This window comes from Mastomys coucha, unplaced genomic scaffold, assembly GCF_008632895.1.
Source record: "Mastomys coucha isolate ucsf_1 unplaced genomic scaffold, UCSF_Mcou_1 pScaffold21, whole genome shotgun sequence".
Taxonomy (NCBI): Eukaryota; Metazoa; Chordata; class Mammalia; order Rodentia; family Muridae; genus Mastomys; species Mastomys coucha.
In genome coordinates, this window is record NW_022196904.1 from 144,851,483 (window position 1) to 144,872,184 (window position 20,702).

The 20,702-nt window shown below is 35.8% G+C and overlaps 1 protein-coding gene across 1 annotated transcript; it reads left to right on the forward strand.

Moving 5' to 3' along the window:
* The first annotated feature begins 18,480 nt into the window (after nt 1-18,480).
* Nucleotides 18,481-19,431, forward strand: LOC116101096 (olfactory receptor 10W1-like). The gene has a single exon (XM_031384783.1). The coding sequence runs from the start codon at nt 18,481-18,483 to the stop codon at nt 19,429-19,431; it is 951 nt and encodes a 316-aa protein (XP_031240643.1).
* Nucleotides 19,432-20,702: the final 1,271 nt, after the last annotated feature.

Consider the following 20,702-nt stretch of genomic DNA (forward strand, 5'->3'; position numbering starts at 1 on the left):
TATTGTTGATAATTGTTTTGACTATCCTGGGTTTTATGTTTTTCCATATGAAGTTGAGAATAGCTCTTTCCATGTCTGTAAGAATTATGTTAGTGTTTTGATGAGATGGCATTGAATCTGTAGATTGCTTTTGGTAATGTGGGAATTTTTGCTATGTTAATCTTAAAAATCCATGAGCATGTGTGATCTTTCCTATTTTTCAGAGGTTTTAGATTTCTTTTTTCATGGATATGAAGTTCTTGTCATAGAGATCTTTTGCTTGCTTTGTAAAAATTACACCAAGATATTTTATACTATTTGTGGCTACTTTGAGGAATGATATTTCCCTAATCTCAGAAGGTTTATCATTTTTGCAAAGGAAGGCTACTGATTTCTTGGAGTTAAATTTATATTCTGCAACTTTCATGAAGTTGTTTATCAGGTGTAGGTCTTTGGTGGAATGTTGGGTGTCACTTTTGTATACTGTCAAATCATCTGTAAATAGTGAAACTTTGACTTATTCCTTTCCAATGTGTGATCACTATTGTTGTCTAATTGCTCTGGCTAGAAATTTGAGTGTTATATGATAAATAGGGAGAAAGTGTGCAATCTTGTCAGTTCCTGGATTTTAATGGGATTGTTTCTAATATCCATTTAATTTGATGTTGGCTATTAGCATGCTATATATTGCTTTTATTATGTTTAGGTATGTGCTATGAATTCCTGATCTTTCCAAGACTTTTAACATGAAGGGTATTGCATTTTGTCTACTATACCCAAGCAAAACTCTCAGTCATCATAAATGGAGAAACCAGGATATTCCACGACAAAATCAAATTTAAACAGTATTTCTGCTAATCCAACAACCCTTTAGAGGATACTGGAATGAAATCTCTAATACAAGGAGGGTAACTATACTCAGTAAAACATAAAAAAATAAATAAATATTTTACAACAAACCAAAAAGAAGAGAATCATATACACATACTATCACCTCCAGCAACAAAAATTTTAGAAACTAATAGTTATCTGTCTTTAATACCTTTCAACATTAGTGGACTCACTTCTACAATAATATTAGGATTTTATATTTTTATTCATGTTAAGTTTAAGCCATAAAATTATAAACTTATATTTTTAGTTGGGAGCCTAGCCTTTAATGGCTGAGCCATCTCTACAGCCTAGAGGCTCTGACAGTGCCAGACTAATACAGAAGTAGAGACTCACAACCAGCCATTGGACTGGGCACAGGGTCCCTAATGAAGGAGCTATATAAAGGACCTAAGGAGCTGAAGGCTTTGCAGCCCCTTAGGATGAACAACAATAGGAACTAACTAGTACCCTCTGAGCTCCCAAGAAATAAACCATCAGCCAAAAAACACACATGGTGGGACTTTTGGCTCCAGCAGCATATGTATAGCAGAGAATGGCCTAGTAAGTCATCAATGGGAAGAGAGGCTCTTGTTCCTGTGAAGCTTCTATGCTCCAGTATAGGGGAATGCCAAGACCAGGAAGTGGGAGAGGGTGGTTTAGTGAGCAGGGTAGGGGGAGGAAATTTTGCATGTAAATGGATTGAACTAGAAAATATCATCACTAGTGGGGTTACCCAGATCCAGAAGGATATGCATGGTATGTACTCACTGAAAAGTGGATATTAGCCCAAAAGCTCAGTATACCCATGATACAACTCATATACCATATGAAGGTTAAAACGAAGGAAGGCCATAGTGTGGATGCTTCAATCCCACTCTAAGAGGGAACAAAACAATCATAGCAGGCAGATGTAGGGAAGAACCTGGGTAGACGAAAGGAAGGGGAGGGGAAAGGAGGGCAGGATCAGATATGAGAAGATACAGGAGAGAATTCCAGAGACCCTGGAGAATAATATAAATATATAGCAGTGGGGAGTGGGGAGGGTGAACCAGAGATGTACTAGGTTCCCAGGACCCAATGGGGATTACATTAGCCAAAACACCCAATAGCAGCGAGATAGAACCTGAAGAGACAACCTCCAGTAGATAGACAGAGATTACTGTTGAGGGATGGGCCACCCACCTATCTCAAAATCTTTAACCCAGAATTGTTCTTGTCTAAACAAAATGAAGGTACAAAAAAAAATGAAGCAGAGACTATAGAAAAGGTCATGTAGAGACCACCCCACCGTGGGATCCATCCCATTCACACAAAATCTTTAACCCAGAATTGTTCTTGTCTAAAGAAAATGAAGGTACAAAAAAAATGAAGCAGAGACTATAGAAAAGGTCATCTAGAGACCACCCCACCGTGGGATCCATCCCATTCACAGACACCAAATTCTGACACGATTGCTGATGCCAAGAAGTTCTTGCAGATAGCAGCCTGGTATAGCTCTCCTTTGAGAGGATCTGACAGCACCTGACTAAGACAAATGCAGATCCTCATTTAACTGAGTCCAAGGACCAAAATGGAAGAGTTAGAAGAACTGAAGGAGCTGAAGGGGATTGCAACCCCATAGGAAGAATAACAATATCAACTAATCGAAACCCTCAGAGCTCCAGGGGAATAAACCAACAACCAAAGAGTATATATAAGTTGGTCCATGGCTCCAAGTACATATGTGTCAGAGGACTGCCTTATCTCTATTAATGGGAGGGGAAGTACTTGGTCCTGTGGAGGGGTTTTGCCTCAGCGAAGGGAGATGCTAGTGGGGTGAGGCACGAGTGGATGGGTGGATGGAAAAGCATCCTCTTAGTGGCAAAGTGGAGATGGTATGGGTTGAGGGGTTTGTGGAGGAGGGACTGAGAAGGGGGCAATATTTGAAATGTAAATAAATAAAATAATTAATAAAAATAGCTACTTGCATTTCTTTGGGTGTATGAATTTAATTAAACATTTTATGGATTTGGGTGCTTTCTTGTTACAATTTTTGGGGATTATCTTTAAATACTAATCTTACTAATATTTATAAACAGCAAAATTTTTATTTTATAATATGACGGAGTCTATTCACTCAACTAACTGATTCCTTTGCTATGTTGAGGTCTTTGAATCTCATAACATGCCCTCTTGTTAATTGTTAGAATTGTTTTATAACTGATTGAGGACCTTCCTTAAAGTATCTTCCTTAATTTTTCCTGATATGTCAGTGACAAACTTTGAATTATTTGGAGAAGTTAACAACCCACAGTAAATGGTTTAACAAGTCACAATAAAAACATATATGTAGTTTTTTTAAAATTCATATTATAACTGAAATCTCATGTTTATATTTAGATTCCATATGCAAAACATCTCCTATGTGTTTAGCAACCTAACTTGTAATTATTTTAAATCTGAAGTGTTTCTGACCCTAAGATATTTTAGGACTAAAAACTGAGCATTCTGTGCAATCTGATTCATCTCTTGTACATGTTCATTTTGAGCAGGCCCATATACATCCTTTGATAATTTTTTCACTTCTTAATTCACTTAATCTGACTATTAAGTTCATCCTTTCAAAAAGTCTTGAATGTTTATATCTCATTAAAAATGTTTATTTTCCTTCAGTGAAGTGTTATGACATATTAAGAACATTTTGTTTGAGAATTTTCTACTTAGCATATTTCAGGAGGGGCAACTATTATTTTCATTAGGTTTATTATTTCTTCTTTATTTTTAATGCAAAATGCTTATTTTGGTTTGCATATTTGGATGTTCCAATTTATTATTCATTGGCTCCTTGTTGGACTTGTGATAAGGTGCACATCAAGATAGGAACATGTGATAGAACAAAATTCAACAGTCTAATGAGTGATGAAAAACAGTTGCTCATTTCTCATAGTCAGGTGGTTTGTATTGTATATATATATATATATATATATATATATATATATATATATATATATAATTCTTTCCACAGGAAGGAGTCAGTACAGACATGATTTGTTTTTCTTAAGTCTAGTAATGGTCAAGAGACTATTCTGTTAATTTTGTTCTTCCTTGTTTAGTTTAACTAAAATATTTATGAATTTAGATTAAAAATCATTCCACATTTCAAAGAAGCAAATTGGTAATGCCCAGTTTTTGGTAGTGCTATTTTTTTTCCTGGGAAGTGTCTCACTTGTTTGTATCCCTATGGTTTCATTTATTTTTAGGAATAAAAAAGAAAAGACAAAAGAAAACATCTGATTCTGGCAGATGAAAAGAAAAAACACAAAACAGCTTAGGGAGGTCTGCACAGGTGCTCAATGAGCCTCTTGCAGATAAAGAAGATGATAGAACTCCTTTCATTAGGACACAGCCATGCAGGTGAGAATGGTTGATAAATGGCAATATTTATGTTTTTTTTTTTTGACTGGAGTAACTAAGAACTCTAATTACTTTAGGGATTCTATACCACTGGGAGATCTCACTTAGTTGATTTGAGCTAGGTTGTGTGGAGTATTCTTGTTTCCTCCTTTGTGCCATGGACTAGGTACCTCATTAGGAGTACACATAACCAATAATTGTCTCTCTTCAGAGACCATGTTAACTATTGTTTGGAAACTTCAGATATTTTTGGAACAGCAATTAGTGTCTTCTAAAGGGATTTAAGTTGGGGACAGAACTCTATAGGAAAAGTTTGTTTTCCCATGACAGCTAACCTAGTTTAACCTGTAATTGAACAACCCTCATAAGGAACAATAGATCATTTAGCCCATCCTGAAAACAAACAAGAGAAGAAAATCCTTGGCAGAACAGATATCTAGAAAAGTCTTGAGAGAAATTGGAGGAAATGACAACAAGGTTGACCACATCAATTAACATAGTATGTTTGTGTGTGTGTGTGTGTGTGTGTGTGTGTGAGAGAGAGAGAGAGAGAGAGAGAGAGAGAGAGAGAGAGAGAGAGAGAGAGAGAGAGAGAATTTCATCAGGACTTACTCAGTGTCATAACAAAAAAAGTATGGATGATAACAGGAGTAAGAAAACCTCTTGCAGTCCAAATAAATATTTTTTATTATATTCTTAGAATGACTTTCCGGGAGATGGAGAAAATAGTGTTTTATAAATTAATGGAAAGTATTTGTATTAACAGAGTATTATTATCAGTGGGATAAATTTGAAGTAAAATTCACTGTAATAAAGCTGACATAATTGGTACAAATTCAAAAACCAGAACCAATCTGCTTTATTTATATTTTTGTCAGCATACCAGGGTAGCTTTAGTCTATTTTGGGCCAAAGTATTATACTTTAATGATAATCAGTGTTTAGTTTTCTGCATAAGGATTTGGACAAAATAACATTCTGTTCTCTAGTTCTAAAGCTTCCATCAGCCTTCAAATACTCTATACTGGGTTTGTTGAATTAATGAGGAAGTTCCTATGTGGAAACTGTTGAGAAAGACCTAAAAACATGAGAAATCTGGTTAAAAGGTATGCAATTTCCTCTAAATTCCCTAGGGCCTCCAGTCTCTTGAGGGTTTGGTGCATCTTCTCTGATTGAACACAGACTTGGCAATCCTCTGCTGTATATGTGTTGGGGACCTCATATCAGCTGATATATGCTTTCTTGTTGGTGGTCTAGTGTTTGAGAGATCTCAGGTATCCAGGTTAACTGAGACTGCTAGTCCTCCTACAGGGTCGTCCTCCTCCTCAGCTTCCAGTTTTTCTCTAATTTAACCACAGCAGCTTCTATCCATTGGTTAGGTAAAAACTGCTTGTTGGGTCTTTCAGAGGGAGTTTAGAGGTCTGGTGGGGTAGATGGAGGGTAGGAAATGACGATATACTCGTGAAGATAGGGGAGTGGGGAGGAGGTATGGGATAGTCGGAGGGTGGACCTTGAAGGGAATAAAATCTGGAATGTAGCCTGGCAGTGTTGGTGCACTCCTTTAATCTCAGCACTTGGGACACAGAAACAGGTGGACTTCAGAGTTCGAGGCCAGACTGGTGTACAGAGTGAGTTGTGAGTTCCAGGAAAGCCAGGGTTATACAGAGAAAACTTGTCTTGAAAAAAAAAAGGAACAAAAACAAACCACTGGAATGTAAGTAAATAAACAAACAAGTAAATAAATCAACAAATACAATAAAAGATGTGCAGTTTCTATAACATCTTTGCATCTAAGAGAATTTCATCACTTCCAGTCTGTAATATCTTGGGATTGTCACTGAAATATCTCAATTTCACATCTGTAAAAAGGTGAAGAAAATCTCTTCATTTTAAAATATTTTTAGGGATTAAGTTAGTTACTATTTAAGTGTATCATAGAGTCTATCAATGCTTTTATTATAAACTATATAATTTAGAAAAATAATTTTAAGAGGTAGGTAGCAGTGTAATGAAATAAAATAAATTATAATAAAACAAAACCATCCTATAAAATTGGACAAGACACACCAACAGAAAAATAAAAGTGTCCTAAGAGAAGGCCCAAAAGAAATCTGTACTTTTTAAACAAGGCACAGAAAGGAAATGGATGATAAGAAGACTTAACAACCTAGAAGAAATAAAGGGAGTAGAAACTGTATTCAAATTAAATTGTGTGAGGAAAACAAATCCATATTTAATTTTAAAAAGGAAAGAGAAATGACTAATTTGAGAAATGGCATGAAACTGGTTGAAGGGACAAAAGAGAGGGTGTTAGTGTAATTATATTTTAATAAAAAACAAAATTTATTAAGTATATCTTATTCAATTAAAAAAGAAAAGTCTTTATTTTGGTAATTAGTCTGTTTAACTGCTTCATTTTTTGTCATATTGGCTAATGTATTTTTTTTTAATTTCATGATTTCCATAGAATCAAAAAAATCTGAAATTTTCTATTATTTAGCAAAAATGTTAAATTCTTCTACAAAAGAAATGAATAGTATTAAATATTCAGGAAAAAAATTATCCTCAAGTAAATAAATAGCACATGAGAAAGTAGATATTAAAATATTTGAGGTAAGTATGAATTTTATGAGAAACAAACAAAGCCAACTAAAAAGATTCTGAAAAAATGCAAGGAAAATCAGAGGAATTCAGAGGACTTAAGTCAAGCATAGAAAATTTTCTGTAGAAATACACATACACATGCACACACACCCATGCACACACACACACACACACACACACACACACACACACACAGAGAGAGAGAGAGAGAGAGAGAGAGAGAGAGAGAGAGAGAGAGAGAATCATTTTCTGTAAAAGCCAACATCATACTAAGTAGCACACTGTTAAGTTAAATATTGAAGTGTAAATCCATGCTTTTTTTGATTTCATGTTTTGTTTTACTGAGTAGTCATAATTTGGGGGTGTTCTGTTTATGTGACTGGAAGATGGTCATAGAACTGGTCTTTTGAAAGGTGTTTTACATCTTATTTGATTCCTTCATGCTAGAAAACATATCAAATGCTTATTGTGTACTGAGTTCTTAGGATGCATACATGGACTAGAGAAGGCTGACAGGAGGTAGACTTCTTATAGAAAATATAATGTTTCACTGACCTAGAACTAAAATAAAAATAACCCTCCTGTGTGGATGAATTTTTATGGTACCAAAAGGCACTATAGAAGAGTCAAAAGGAAGGAAACAAGCAGCACTTCTACCCAGCTGTGACATTTATGGCTAATTATCTTAAGAATGCAGCAATGGCACATATACTTCCCTTGTAAACAGCATTTTTCTAATTGGACTGTTTATTAATTATCAGACTAATCAACAACAAGGCAATCATGCCTGGTACTAGAAATCTAGCATACCACCCACGGCTACTGAAGTCATTGCAGAGAACAATATAAACTACAACTTTTCTAAACCATCATAACCCTTATCCACATTCTAAATATATGTACTCAGAACCACAGATAACATAAGTCTATACTCTTCATCATGGAAACACGTTTTTGCAGGAAATGGAGATTATTATAGGTAACAACAACCAATTAAAATATCTAGAGAATTGAGGAGCTTGCTGTGAGAGTGTGTTGCCTAGGAATGTAAGGAGATACACCTAGAAAATCTCACAACATGACTGCCTAAACATAAGCTGAACAAGGACAACAATAAACATACCAAAATAGGTGAAAGAAAGCCCTGGAGACAGAAGAAACTTCAGGCAATTAAAGAATGAGGAAAGCAAGAGAAATAATATTCTCCAAGAAAGAGCACACTAGCTGGTTATGCAATACAAAATATTCAGCCCTGAAAATACACACGCAAGTAACATCACACAGACTAAGCAGTCTAATTCAGTAGGCTCTGGATAGCTAACACAAATCAGTAGCAGTAACACTACCTAACAAAGACAGTCAGGCCTCAGCCTCAACAAAAAGGGCCAGAAGGAATGCAGGAGATGTTCCCAGCTGTGCCTCTCTCAGAGAAGTGAAGATCAGCCTAGAAGCGAGACCAACAAGCATAGTACAGCTTGTTTTATAAGCAAGCCAAGTTTAAACTCCATCACTATCAGTCAAATCCTATTTTTATCCCTCTAAACATCACATGTCCTCCACTGGTCTTGCTTCAGCAAGGGTCTTGCTTCAGCATATGGGTCTGTCTCAGCTCACATCACTCTGCCGATTATTCCAAGTCCATGGAAGCAGCAAGAAACTGAAGCACATCACCAGAAGTTTTTTGGTGTGTTTTTCTCTATGGAGTCCCAACAAGTGTAGTTCAACTATGCAATGCAATGCTGATGAATACATGCATTGTTCATGAAAAACCCTTCATCACATGTCCCTTTATGAGCTTGCATTAGCAGAACATCCTTTTTCCTGGGTCTGCTTCAGGTAAACATTCCTTGATGAGTCTGCCTTAGCCTTTCATCTGCACTCACTTTAATGAAAAGTTCCTTCACATGTTTGTCCCAGCAAAACTCCATCCAATACAACTGGTAATCCAAAGACCCTCTTAAAGTTTCCACATAAGATGGCAATTTGAGATGGATCACAAGGTGAGACAGTCTCTGGATGGCCTTTTCTTCAGTCTCTGCTCCTCATTTTGTCTCCATATTTAATCCCATGAGTATTTGGTTACCCATTCTAAGAACTGAATGAAGCACCCATATTTTGGCCTTCCTTCTTGAGCGTCATGTGGTCTGTGAACTGTGTCTTGGATATTCTGAGATTTGGGGCTAATATCCACTTATCAGTGAGTGCATACCATGTGTTTTCTTTTGTGATTGGGTTACCTCACTCCGAATGATATTTTCTATTTCCATCCATTTGCCTAAGAATTTAATGAATTGATTGTTTTTAATAGCTGAGAAAGGTCGTCCAAGTACTGCCCCACTTGGGGATCTATTCCATATACAGTCACTAAATGCAGACACTATTGTGGATGCCGTGAAGTACATGCTGACAGGAGCCTGATATAGCTGTCTTCTGAGAGACTCTGCTAGAGCCTAACATATACAGAGGCAGATGCTCGCAGCCAACCATTGAACTGATCACAGGGTCCTAGTGGAGGAATTAGAGAAAGGACTGAAGGAGCTGAAGGAGTTTGCAACTCCACAGGAAGAATGATATCAACCAACTCTCAGGGTCTAAACCACCAAAAAAGGAGTATACATGGAGAGACCCATGACTCCAGCCACATGTGTAGTAGAGGATTGACTTGATAGGCATCAATGGGAGAAGAGGCCCTTGGTCCTGTGAAGGCCCAATGCCCCAGTGTGGGTAATGTGAGGGCAAGGAGGTGGGAGTGGGTGGGTGGGTGAGGACACAACCTCATAGAAGCAGGAAGAGGGGGGATAGGATAGCAGAGTTCTGGGGGTGGGAAATTGGGAAAGAGGATAACATTTGAAATATAAATAAATAAAATATCCAATGGAGAAGAAAAAAGATGGAAGAGTGAGAAACAATACATAGTTCCATAGATTTCGTTTAACCCAGGCAAGAGATGATGAGGATTGGAAATAATAGAAGTGATGTGACTATGAGGGAGGAAAGGCAGATCCTAAAATAGCCAACTTCATGGTAGGAAAAAGACCACATGCTAGGCATATGGGTTTTGGTTGTCTGACATTCAGGGATCATACAGCTACTTCCCAATGCAGATGGGTTTACATGTACATTGTCTCTGCACACCTTCATGTATTTTCCTCCTTAATATGCTAAGGTAACTATCACAGAAGTCTCTTGAGCAGGAGCAAGGATCTATTGTCTTTGAAGTTCTCTGTCCAATACCTGGGTATGTTCAAAGTGTTGAGTGGTGAGCACTGTACATTCAGATGCACCCAATGTGCACCTGAATAGCTTCTCATGTTCCTACAGGTACCATTGCCTTCATGACCGAGGTAAGCCTCATTTTTGTGTCAGAGTTCCTCTTTATAGAATGTACAGAACACTCAGATCAGACACTTCCTCTTTTCCTTCTGTTTATCTTCACTTTGCTGGTAAATTTGGCCATGATTACACTGATTCACATAGATTGCAGGCTCTTCTCTTTCATAGACATATGCTACTCCTATCACTCAAACCATGTCCATGTTTTTGGAGCAAGGGACAGCTTTCTTTATCCTATGTACCCAGTGTTGTTCAGGTTTTCCTGTTTACTTTCTTTGCCTTCACTGATTGCTACCTCTTGACCTCATGCCCTGCAACTGCCATATTCTGATGTCTCCTCTATGAAACCATCATGATGTAGAAAACCCTTCTATGATTTGTAGCTAGAGATTTTGTTGCTTGCCTCCTGTATGGCCTGATGTGAACAATCTCATCACTCACTCTCTCATTTTGTGGAAACAATGAGACTGGTTTCATTTTCTGTGGTCTCCCTTCTTAGTTAAAGCTGTCAGGTGGGGAAAGCAACTCCAAGGAATTGATTATTGTTTTCTTCCATTTTCATCACTCCTGCTGGCATGTTGGTAATTTCCTACCTGATCACCAGCACGATCATTCTGAGGGTTCCTTGAAGAGGTGACCACACTCAGATCATCTCCATCTGTGCCACCCATCTCACTGCAATGTTGCCCTTCTTTTGGCATCCTCTTATTCTTGTAGCTGAGAGATACCTGTGGGCAGGCTTCAAACAAAAATCACGTAATGTCTGTGTTCTACACAATGATATCCCCTTGTTGAATCCCTATATCTACAGGAAAAGAAAGTTCTCAATAGATTCAAGCTTTTCTAACCAGTTCTCACATTAGAAATAAAGTATTTTCTAGTGCCAGCATTTTAGGATATTGTTATATCTACTATGCTCATTATATAAATATGTATAACATGAACATGGCTTGCAAAAGAGGAAAAATATTTAACTCCATGGAGAGGGGAGATTATATGGAAGACATTTGGGTGTAGACTATGGCTGTAAGAACACATGCAATCTAAATATGAGAGGACTCATTGGACTGTGATGATAGAAGACTATAATATTTAAGAACTATTTGATGAAATTTTCAATCCATAGTTGTGTTGGATATAATGTTTATTATATTCCATACTCAGTAGATCCCATAATTGTTAATATTTGTTTTTCACTACATAAATAATGTCTATTAACTTTCCATCTATGAATATAAGCATCGGTCTGTGTTAAATATTTAATTACTCAATAATGACTGTAGGCATTAGCACTGTAGGCATGTTGCAGTTCTCACTATGACCAAGTGGATTGTCTCATACTCATGTGCATGTGGTCAATACTAACTGGACTCTGAGGCTATTAATAATATCAGTGCACTGGGTATATCCACAGAATTTTCAAATAAAAGTACTTAATTATCAGACATTTTTTATTTTTATTTTTTATTGGTTATTTTATTTATTTACATTTCACATGCAATCGCTCTTCCCATTTTCTCTTCTGCAAACTCCCTAGGTCAATCTCCTCACCCTGCTTCTATGAGAGTGTTTTCCAACCCACACCAACTCCCATCTCACTTCCATAGCATTCTCCTACACAGGAACATCCAGGCTCCACAGGACCAGAGGCCTCCCCTCCCATTGATGACATTATTTTTTAAGAAAGCAAGTTGCAGGCATCCACATCAATGACCCCTATTGTTCCTCAAAATTATGTTATAAATTTGAGATTCAAAATTTTAGAATATTTATTTATTTATTTATTTATTTATTTATTTATTTATTTGAGTAAAAGCCTTATGTATACTTCCTGGCATAGAACTTCTTATATTACAGAGGGTGATGTTGTATTCCTAATCCTACTGACTCTGTCTCCTGAGTGCTAGAATTATGACTTATACCACCATTCCTGGCTCTGGCTTTTGTAGTACTGGACATCAATTCCAGGCCTCTGTGTATTTTATGCAGCACCCTACAATCTGATTGTTCTGTATCATGAGCCATAGAATGAATGTTCCAAAGACATATATTTATTTATCCATGCTTCTTTGGGTGTGTACATGTGTGTATAGGTACAGTCACTTGGTGTATGGCAGAAGTCAGAATAGAAAAAAATATCAGGTGAATTCTTCCACCCAAGTGAGTTTCCTGCCATTCTGAATTTAAATCTAAGATTACAAGTGGTAATTAGTATTGGGGTGTTAACTCAAATCCTTAAGATTGTAAAGCAAGAACATTCAACCAACAAGCTATTTTTCCAACCCTGCCATTATGTAGTACTCAACTGAGGTTCTTTAGAGGCCTGGTTAATGAAGATGACCTGACACAAGGTATTTTTTAGATTCCACTAGTTTTCTCATGTTCCCTTAAATAAATTTCTGAATAAGAACTGTAGTAGCCTTCTCCTTATTAGGAATATTCCCTGTCACTTCTCTTCATCTATCTTTGATCCCTCTTGATCAGTTGTAGGAATTGGAATCAGTTTGATAAGCATATACCTCTGCACTATTCATGATGAAACTTTTAGTATTTATGCTACATATATTGATCCTGCTCTTATAGTTTCTGTCTGTAGGTAAGCAGATCTTCACTGTATTCAATTCAGGGACAACAGGATGTCATCCTATTCTGCCACAAGGCCTAGGTGGCATTCTGAAAATTGTCAGCCTATATTCAACATTGCTCAAAACATGCTGATTTTAACTATAGTCATGCCAAATAAGAACAAGGCACTAGAAAGGAGCTCATCCCACTTACTCGTTTTTAAAATTATAGACAATTTATCTCTCTGTTTTAGTTTCTTTGGTGAGGGAAGATACTTAGCAGGCTAGTGAAAGAGAAACCTAGACACCAAACCTGGCCTACTCTGACTGCAAGATATTATGGGACAGTGACATCATAGAATTTGTGGGAATGGCCAATGTCTGCTGCACCTTGAGGCATAGACCATAAGAGAGATGGTTTGTCCTATACTTACTGGATGGCTGGGAACTGGAGACTGGATAGCCCAGTGACCTAGGGTAGAACCAAACACAACTTCCCAGAACAATTTTAAAAAATGAAGAAAAAGGAAATCAAGAAAATTATTCCTAATGATATTTTTGCTATATTCATAGATAGGTGGCATGTCTAGTAGTCATCAGAGATGATTTCTTCAGGAGCAGGTGGGAGCAGATGCAGAGACCCATAGCCAGATATTATGCTGTTACAGAGATAAAATTTTACATCTCCATTTGGTCCATCCCTAAGAGTTCAGGGAACCCTATGGAAAGTGGGGAGAGTGTTAGAGTTAAATAGGATGGAAGACACCAGGAAAACATGACCCATAAATCAAGTAAGCATGGTTCACAAGCATGGGGTGTGCATGGGTATGCACCAAATCCTCTACATATATGTTAATGCTTTTAGCTTGATAATCATATGAGAATTCTAACAGTGGAAACAGGTTATCTCTGACCCTTTTGCCTGCTATTGAGACTATTGTACTCCTATTAGGTTGCCTTGCTCATCATTGTTATAAAGACTTTTGTTGTCCTGTCTTATTGTATCCTGTTTCATCCTGTGTAGCTATCATCTCTTGGAGACAAGTTATTTTCTATAGAAGAAATGGAACAAGAGTGGATCTGGGGGAAAGGAAAAATAAGAGGGAGCTTAGAGGAGCAGAAGGAGGAGAAACTGTGGCTGGGGTATATTTTATGAGAGAAGAATTTATTTTCAATTTTAAAAAGTATACAAAAGAGAGTAAAATGAAGCAAAGCATTCAGTAATTATCTTTCTGACTCTGAATTTTAAATTATGATTATCTCAAGTCAATTCCACTGTCCCACAAATTATATGATGTAACCTTTTATACCTGAAAAATATTGCATTGTGTACATACAAAACATTTTCTTTATACATTTATCCAGTGTGAGACACATCCACTTGGTCTATAACTTAAATATTGTAAAAAGTGTGAAAATAAACAAGAGTGTGGATATATCTTGGTAGTATGCTCTCTTGTTTTTTTTTTTGAGAATATACACAGAGGTGTTCTATCTGCATTGTGTGGTAGTTATATTTGTTTTTTTATTAAACATTTTCACTTTTAATTGTTAGAACACAGAATGCTGGGTTTTATTTTGTATTTCTGTAAATATTTTATTTTGTTGGCTTTTCCCCACTTCTTTTGTCACTCCTCATCTCTTTTTATTATTATGAGCTTTTATGTTTCCATGAGACTTAGAGTTATTTTTTTTGTTCTGTAAAGATTTATTGAAGTTTTGTGAAACTGTAGTGAACCAATAGACCATCTTGACAACATGCACAAGAAATAAATTCTTGTTCTCACTATGACTTCACATAATTTATCTTAGTATATAAATCTACCATAACTCAACAGAAACTTTGTCTCTTGAGAGATACTAAGAAGCAAATGAAGACCATAAAAGGTAAGTCCAAAGCATGCCTCTGATGTATGTGAGAGATTCCTTTTATTATGTCATCTGTCTCTTATATTTGTACTACCACATTTACATATGGAATTTTAAACATACACACATACACACATATATTCAAATAATTTCTCTCATTTACTTTAATTTTTAGGTTTAAGAAATTCATATTCCTATATGGAAAACAAACCCCTATACCAAGGTAAAATAGACATGTTTGTAAGGAAAGAGGAAATCCAAAGAAGGCATAATTCTACACCTCAGAGATTTATAGATAACTAATGAAAGTTGAGAGTGACGTAAATAATATTCTCCAGGGAAGAGCCCACCATTCATCTACCCAATATCAAATGGCCAGTACTAAAAGATAACATAGAATTAACATGATAACTAAGAGGGTCATGAATTTGAAAGTGAGCAAGAAGGAATGAATATATGGGAGAGTTTGGAAACAGGAAAAGAAAGGGAAAATGTTAATAATATAATCTAAAAAATAAAATTAATTTTCAAAATGAAATATATATGAAATATATATCCCACCATGTGTTGGGAAAGAAACCAAAGGTTTTCCTGGGTATATATGCCATTGGACATATCTTAACTGTTCTGTTAATTGTGAGATGCAGTTGACATTCCTTGTGCCCACAAACTCAATTGCTCTACCATCAGATGTTCAGTGTTTCTTATCCAAACATATGGAAAGGATCACATTCATTATAGACCCATTTTACATACATTGAGATGTGATTTATTCAGTGACACAACTTCATTTTTTCAAAAATACACATTCATTTACTTTCAGATTCATGCTAACCTTTCATATCAGTTTCGTCTGCTTTTCTTTTGATGTTATTTCTATTATTTCAGATTTTTATGAGTAATTCCTATTTTACTATTTCCTCTTGGAATATTTTTTTTTGAGAATACATCATTCTTGGAACAAATTTTCACACAATTGATTAAAATAGTACTTTTGCAATACTTGATGATACTCAATTTTACAGTACACTATAAATTCTTATACATGCTTCTGTGTCTATTTAAATAAATTAATCAATGAATCCTTCAAAATTCTTTGGTAACAAGGGATTAGCAGTCACAGAGCTACCTTCTTCTGGGAGATGGAACCTATGACACAAGGCTCTGATTGACAAAGCCATTTGCTCCTTCTGTGGCTTTTTTAGAGGATGGTATACAAAAGCTCAATCCCACAGAAACAGTCTCCCCAAGATCTCTGTCTTTACAAGCTGGCTCACAAGAGTAATAAGTTAACATATTCTAGGTTCTTTCTTTTGCAGGTATACAAGAGAAGACAGACCTATTATATTTTTTTCTCCTCTGAAGGTAAGAGAAATCTTTTTTCTATTCCTTGATTTTCAAACCACTGATACCTGTTAGAAAAGTGGAGAACTTATAAATAGACTCTAGCATGTCAACTATCCTTTAGCCCAGAAATCAGTGATCCTCTGGATTCACTTAAAAGTCTAGTTACTTTGAATAAAATATTATTACCAATCTTCAATAAATTCTAATATATGACATTTTTAAGTTTGGTAAGCTTATAATTTAATAGAAGCTTTGTTCTCATGTGGAGCTCAACAAATTTTCTTCTGTGAAGTGTATATTGATTGTTAATATCATATCTAAACCAGGTACAAAGAAAATGAACAAAGAAAATATGTATTATTCACTTTAATAGGTTTCATGCATCATTCCAAGTGTTTTACATCCCATATTTAACAGCATAAAACTGTCAGGTTAAGATTAGTTTCAAGTTTTTAAACACACAGAAGGGGGAATTTATATGAGGTAACCTCCCCAATAGATTATGCTACTATTACTAGGAGAGTAATTGTCTAACTTATGTTTTCAATATATAAAATCAATTAGCTCCCTTTTTATATAATGCTAATTTGATACTAGTAGTGCTATTCCAATTTCGATTATCTAGGTCTTGAGAATGTGCAGAGATAACCATTCTCATGTCCTTCTTGTTTAATGATTCTGTGCTTTTTTTAAAAGATGTATGATGAATAGCAACAAGCAAAGATTGTGAAATACATTGAAACCATGGTGTTAAAAGGGACTGAAAGAGTATTAATTGATGTCTGAATTGTTTTTATAAAGAAATATGTCACCATTTGGTAGAGACGTAGTAGACAGAAGTCACACAGATGACAGTTTCAGTTAATCACAAAGAGAAATTTCAGAGAATTCTACCATCTAATACTAAAGCAAGAATTGGAAATTTCATGTATTCATTTTACATTGAAGATGTCCTGATGCTCAGCATCTTCCTTAAAAAAATTGAAATATCTGATAAAAACAATACTCGATAGTCTCTGGTTTTCTAAGGTACAGCTCAAAAATAATAAGTAAATTATTTTTATAAGACTCATTAAAAAGTATTTTACTATGAAAAATGTTAAAAAGTAAAATAAAAATTACATTTTAAAGAATATATATCTATTCAATGTGCAGTCATTGTATTTAATAAAATATAAATAATGTAAATAGTTATCCTTGAAACTACAGATTATTATATTTTCTTGTTTTATTGATTTTTTTCTTAATATGAATACTGATATATATTATATATTACCATGTCACTGAAATTCATAATAATACTTTGAATAAAGTATAATTGTCATCCACATTTTTCATTAAAAATTGAAATTCAGAGAATTTCCATATTCCCTAGGATCATAGAGCAATTGATAGAATTATCATACTCACATAGTAGCCTCCTCCATGTACTATAGTAAGGCAGTCAAAGTACTAAATATCGTAAAAAATTCTTTAAAGTAATTTTGAAATATAGAAAAGAAAATGAATGAAACAGAGTCCATTTAGTAGCTCTAAAAATAAGAAAGATTCATCTTTACCCAAGATGTATGCAACATTGACATTGATTTATGTAAATATTCTTTGTGGTGAGGAGGGGTAGTTGAAAAGCGAATTCTTTCTAAAAGATTATGTTGACTAGTGACCAGTTTTAAAATTTGGTAATTTAAATTAAGACTACAGAACACAAACTTCGCTGTTCCTAAATACAGGTTGGTATTTAAAGAGAAGTAGAATGTGCATTTTTTTATGAGTAGATCTTCTTTACTCAAACATCAGATGATGTTAAATAATTTTGTTCAGCTTTACTATTTGAGGAAAGTGAATGTCTCCTTTAGAGTTCACATTTCTCTGGGGAAATAAAGGAAGATAGGGAAAAAAGTCTTCTACAGTAATATACAAACTCACAGACTATGTTCTTGGGTTTATAGTAATTTTGTTCATGTTTTAATGTGTAAGGATAAAGCATAAGGCAAAATACAAATACAAAATACATATTTTTATTTTAATACAATATGTACATTATATATATAATGTATGTACATGTGATATACATGTATATATATGAAAGACATATGCATATCATATACATATATATATATGACATTTATAAAATGTAAGTATATGCATCGATAAATGGATAGAATTGTTCCCTACCATTCTTGGATGATTTTTGACTAAAAAATTCCTTGATGCTTACACATTAGTTTACTGAAAATTTTTAATTGTTACTGCATGCCTTCTGAAAACAGCTTTATTTGTCCACCCATTTCCTCTGATGCTTTTGATTACTTGTCTTTACTATCAAATGTAAGTAGAAATTAACATATAGATTTCTATGTGAACAAATTTCATAAAATTAAAAAACCTAAAAGCTTCATTCTTTATTCCTTTTGCATATCCATATATGGTTAATGAAATATAATCATTGATTATAACATCAATATATCACCAATCTCACATGAATTCTTTTTTCGGATGTAAGAACATTTGTGGATTCAATGACCTGGGAGAACCACTCAGTATTGATGGAGTTTGTGTTCCTTGCCTATCCCAATCGCCTAGAACTACGTATGCTCTGCTTCATTGGAATAAGCCTGGCTTATGCATTGATCATCTCCTGGAATATCCTTATTGTGCTCTCCATCCAGACAGAAACACGTCTACATATACCCATGTACTATTTCCTGGGCAGCTTATCAGGGATAGAGCTATGTTACACTGCAGCGGTAGTACCCCACATCCTAGCAAACACCCTGCAGTCAGAGAAGACTATCACTCTCCTGAGCTGTGCCACTCAGATGGCCTTCTTCATTGGACTTGGCAGTGCTGATTGCTTCCTCCTGGCTATCATGGCCTATGACAGATATATTGCCATCTGTCATCCCTTGCAGTACCCTCTCATCATGACTGTATCATTTTGTGTTCGCTTGGTTCTGGCTTCAGTGGTAATTGGCTTGGTCTTGTCCTTACAGCTTGTTGTCTTCATCTTCTGTCTGCCATTCTGTCAGGACAGAGGAATAGAGCATTTCTTTTGTGATGTGCCACCAGTGATGCGTCTTGTGTGTGCCACAAGTCATATTCATGAGCTCTCTGTGTTAGTGGCAGCTGCATTAGCCATTGCTTTACCTTTCTTTTTCATTGCCACTACCTATGCCTTGATAGTGGCTGCTGTGCTCAAACTCCACTCAGCAGCTGGCCGTCACAGGGCCTTCAACACTTGTTCTTCACACCTCACTGTGGTATTGTTGCAGTATGGCTGCTGCGCCTTCATGTATCTGCGCCCAAACTCTAGCTACCATCCCAAGCAAGATCAGTTCATCTCCCTGGTGTACACACTGGGAACCCCGTTCCTCAACCCTCTCATCTACACTCTGAGGAACAATGAAATGAAAGTGGCCATAGAGAAGGTTCTTACCAGAAATTATTTCTCACAGAAAATTGTACAATAGGAAAACTCCCACATAAGAAGTTTTAGTCCTAGCCAAAGCAAATGACTGTGCTATTAAAAAAGTATTGTCTCTGGTGATATTGAAATTATGTTCACAATAACAATAAACATTAAGAACCTAAATATTTACAGATATATGGTGACATTCTTTTCATTGTGTTACATTTAAACTGAGTGATTACACTTACAAAAAGACACACTCAAATACATGTGCACAAAGTAATATTAAGTGGCAAGTATATGGCTCTATAGAACTAGGCACTAGAAAAAAGTGTATTCCATAAGATTCAGATAAAAATGATGAAATAACAAGATTGTTTGTGGCACTTGAGAGTCAGGAAATGTAGAAGCACTTAAACACTAATAATTGCAGAGGCCATAATCACTAAGGCACTTACAAGTAAGAAGAGGTATAGTGTTACAAAACCAAGGAGAATGGGACTCAGAATGGATTTAATTCACAAAATGGCATTTTTGGTTGAAATAAAGAATCTTTTCGGAATACCCAAAATTCAATCCACAAACCACAAGAAACCCAAGAAGAAGGAAGACCAAAGTGTGGATACTTTGTTCCTTCTTAAAAGGGGGAGCAAAATGCCCATGGAAGGAGTTGCAAAGAAACTATGGAGCAGAGATGAAGGAAGGACAATTCAGACACTGCTCCACCCAGGAATCCTTCCCATATTCAATCACCAAATCCACGACTGAATGCCAGTAAGTGCTCGCTGAGAGGAGCATGATATAGCTGTCTCCTGAGATGCTCTGCCATGCCTGACTAATACAGAAGAAGAGGCTCACAGCTATCTACCTATTGAACTGAACACAGGGTCCCCAATGAATGATCTAGAGAAAGGACCCAAGGAGCTGAATGGTTTATAGCCCCTTAGGACAAACAACAATATGAACTAACTAGTACCCTCAGAGCTCCCAGAGGCTAAACCACCAACCAAAGAGTACACATAGTGGGACTCATGGCTCCAGCTGCGTATGTAGCAAAGGATGACCTAGTTGGTAATCAATGGGAGGAGAGGCCCTTGGTCCTGTGAAGGTTCTATGCCCCAGTGTAGGGGAATTCCAGAGCCAGGAAGAAGAAGAGAGTGGGTTGGTGTATGGGGGAGGAGGTTTTTTTTTTTTTCAGAGGGGAAACTAGGAAAGGAAAAATCATTTGAAATGTAACTAAAGAAAATACATAATAAAAAAAATGTAGGGAAAAAAAGAATCTTTTAACCAATAATACTGCATGAGAAGAATCCTGGGACGGAAGCACCATAA

Bases quoted from the DNA above. Each gene is read 5' to 3' on its own strand.
- LOC116101096 (XM_031384783.1), top strand. From the start codon at position 18,481: ATGACCTGGGAGAACCACTCAGTATTGATGGAGTTTGTGTTCCTTGCC.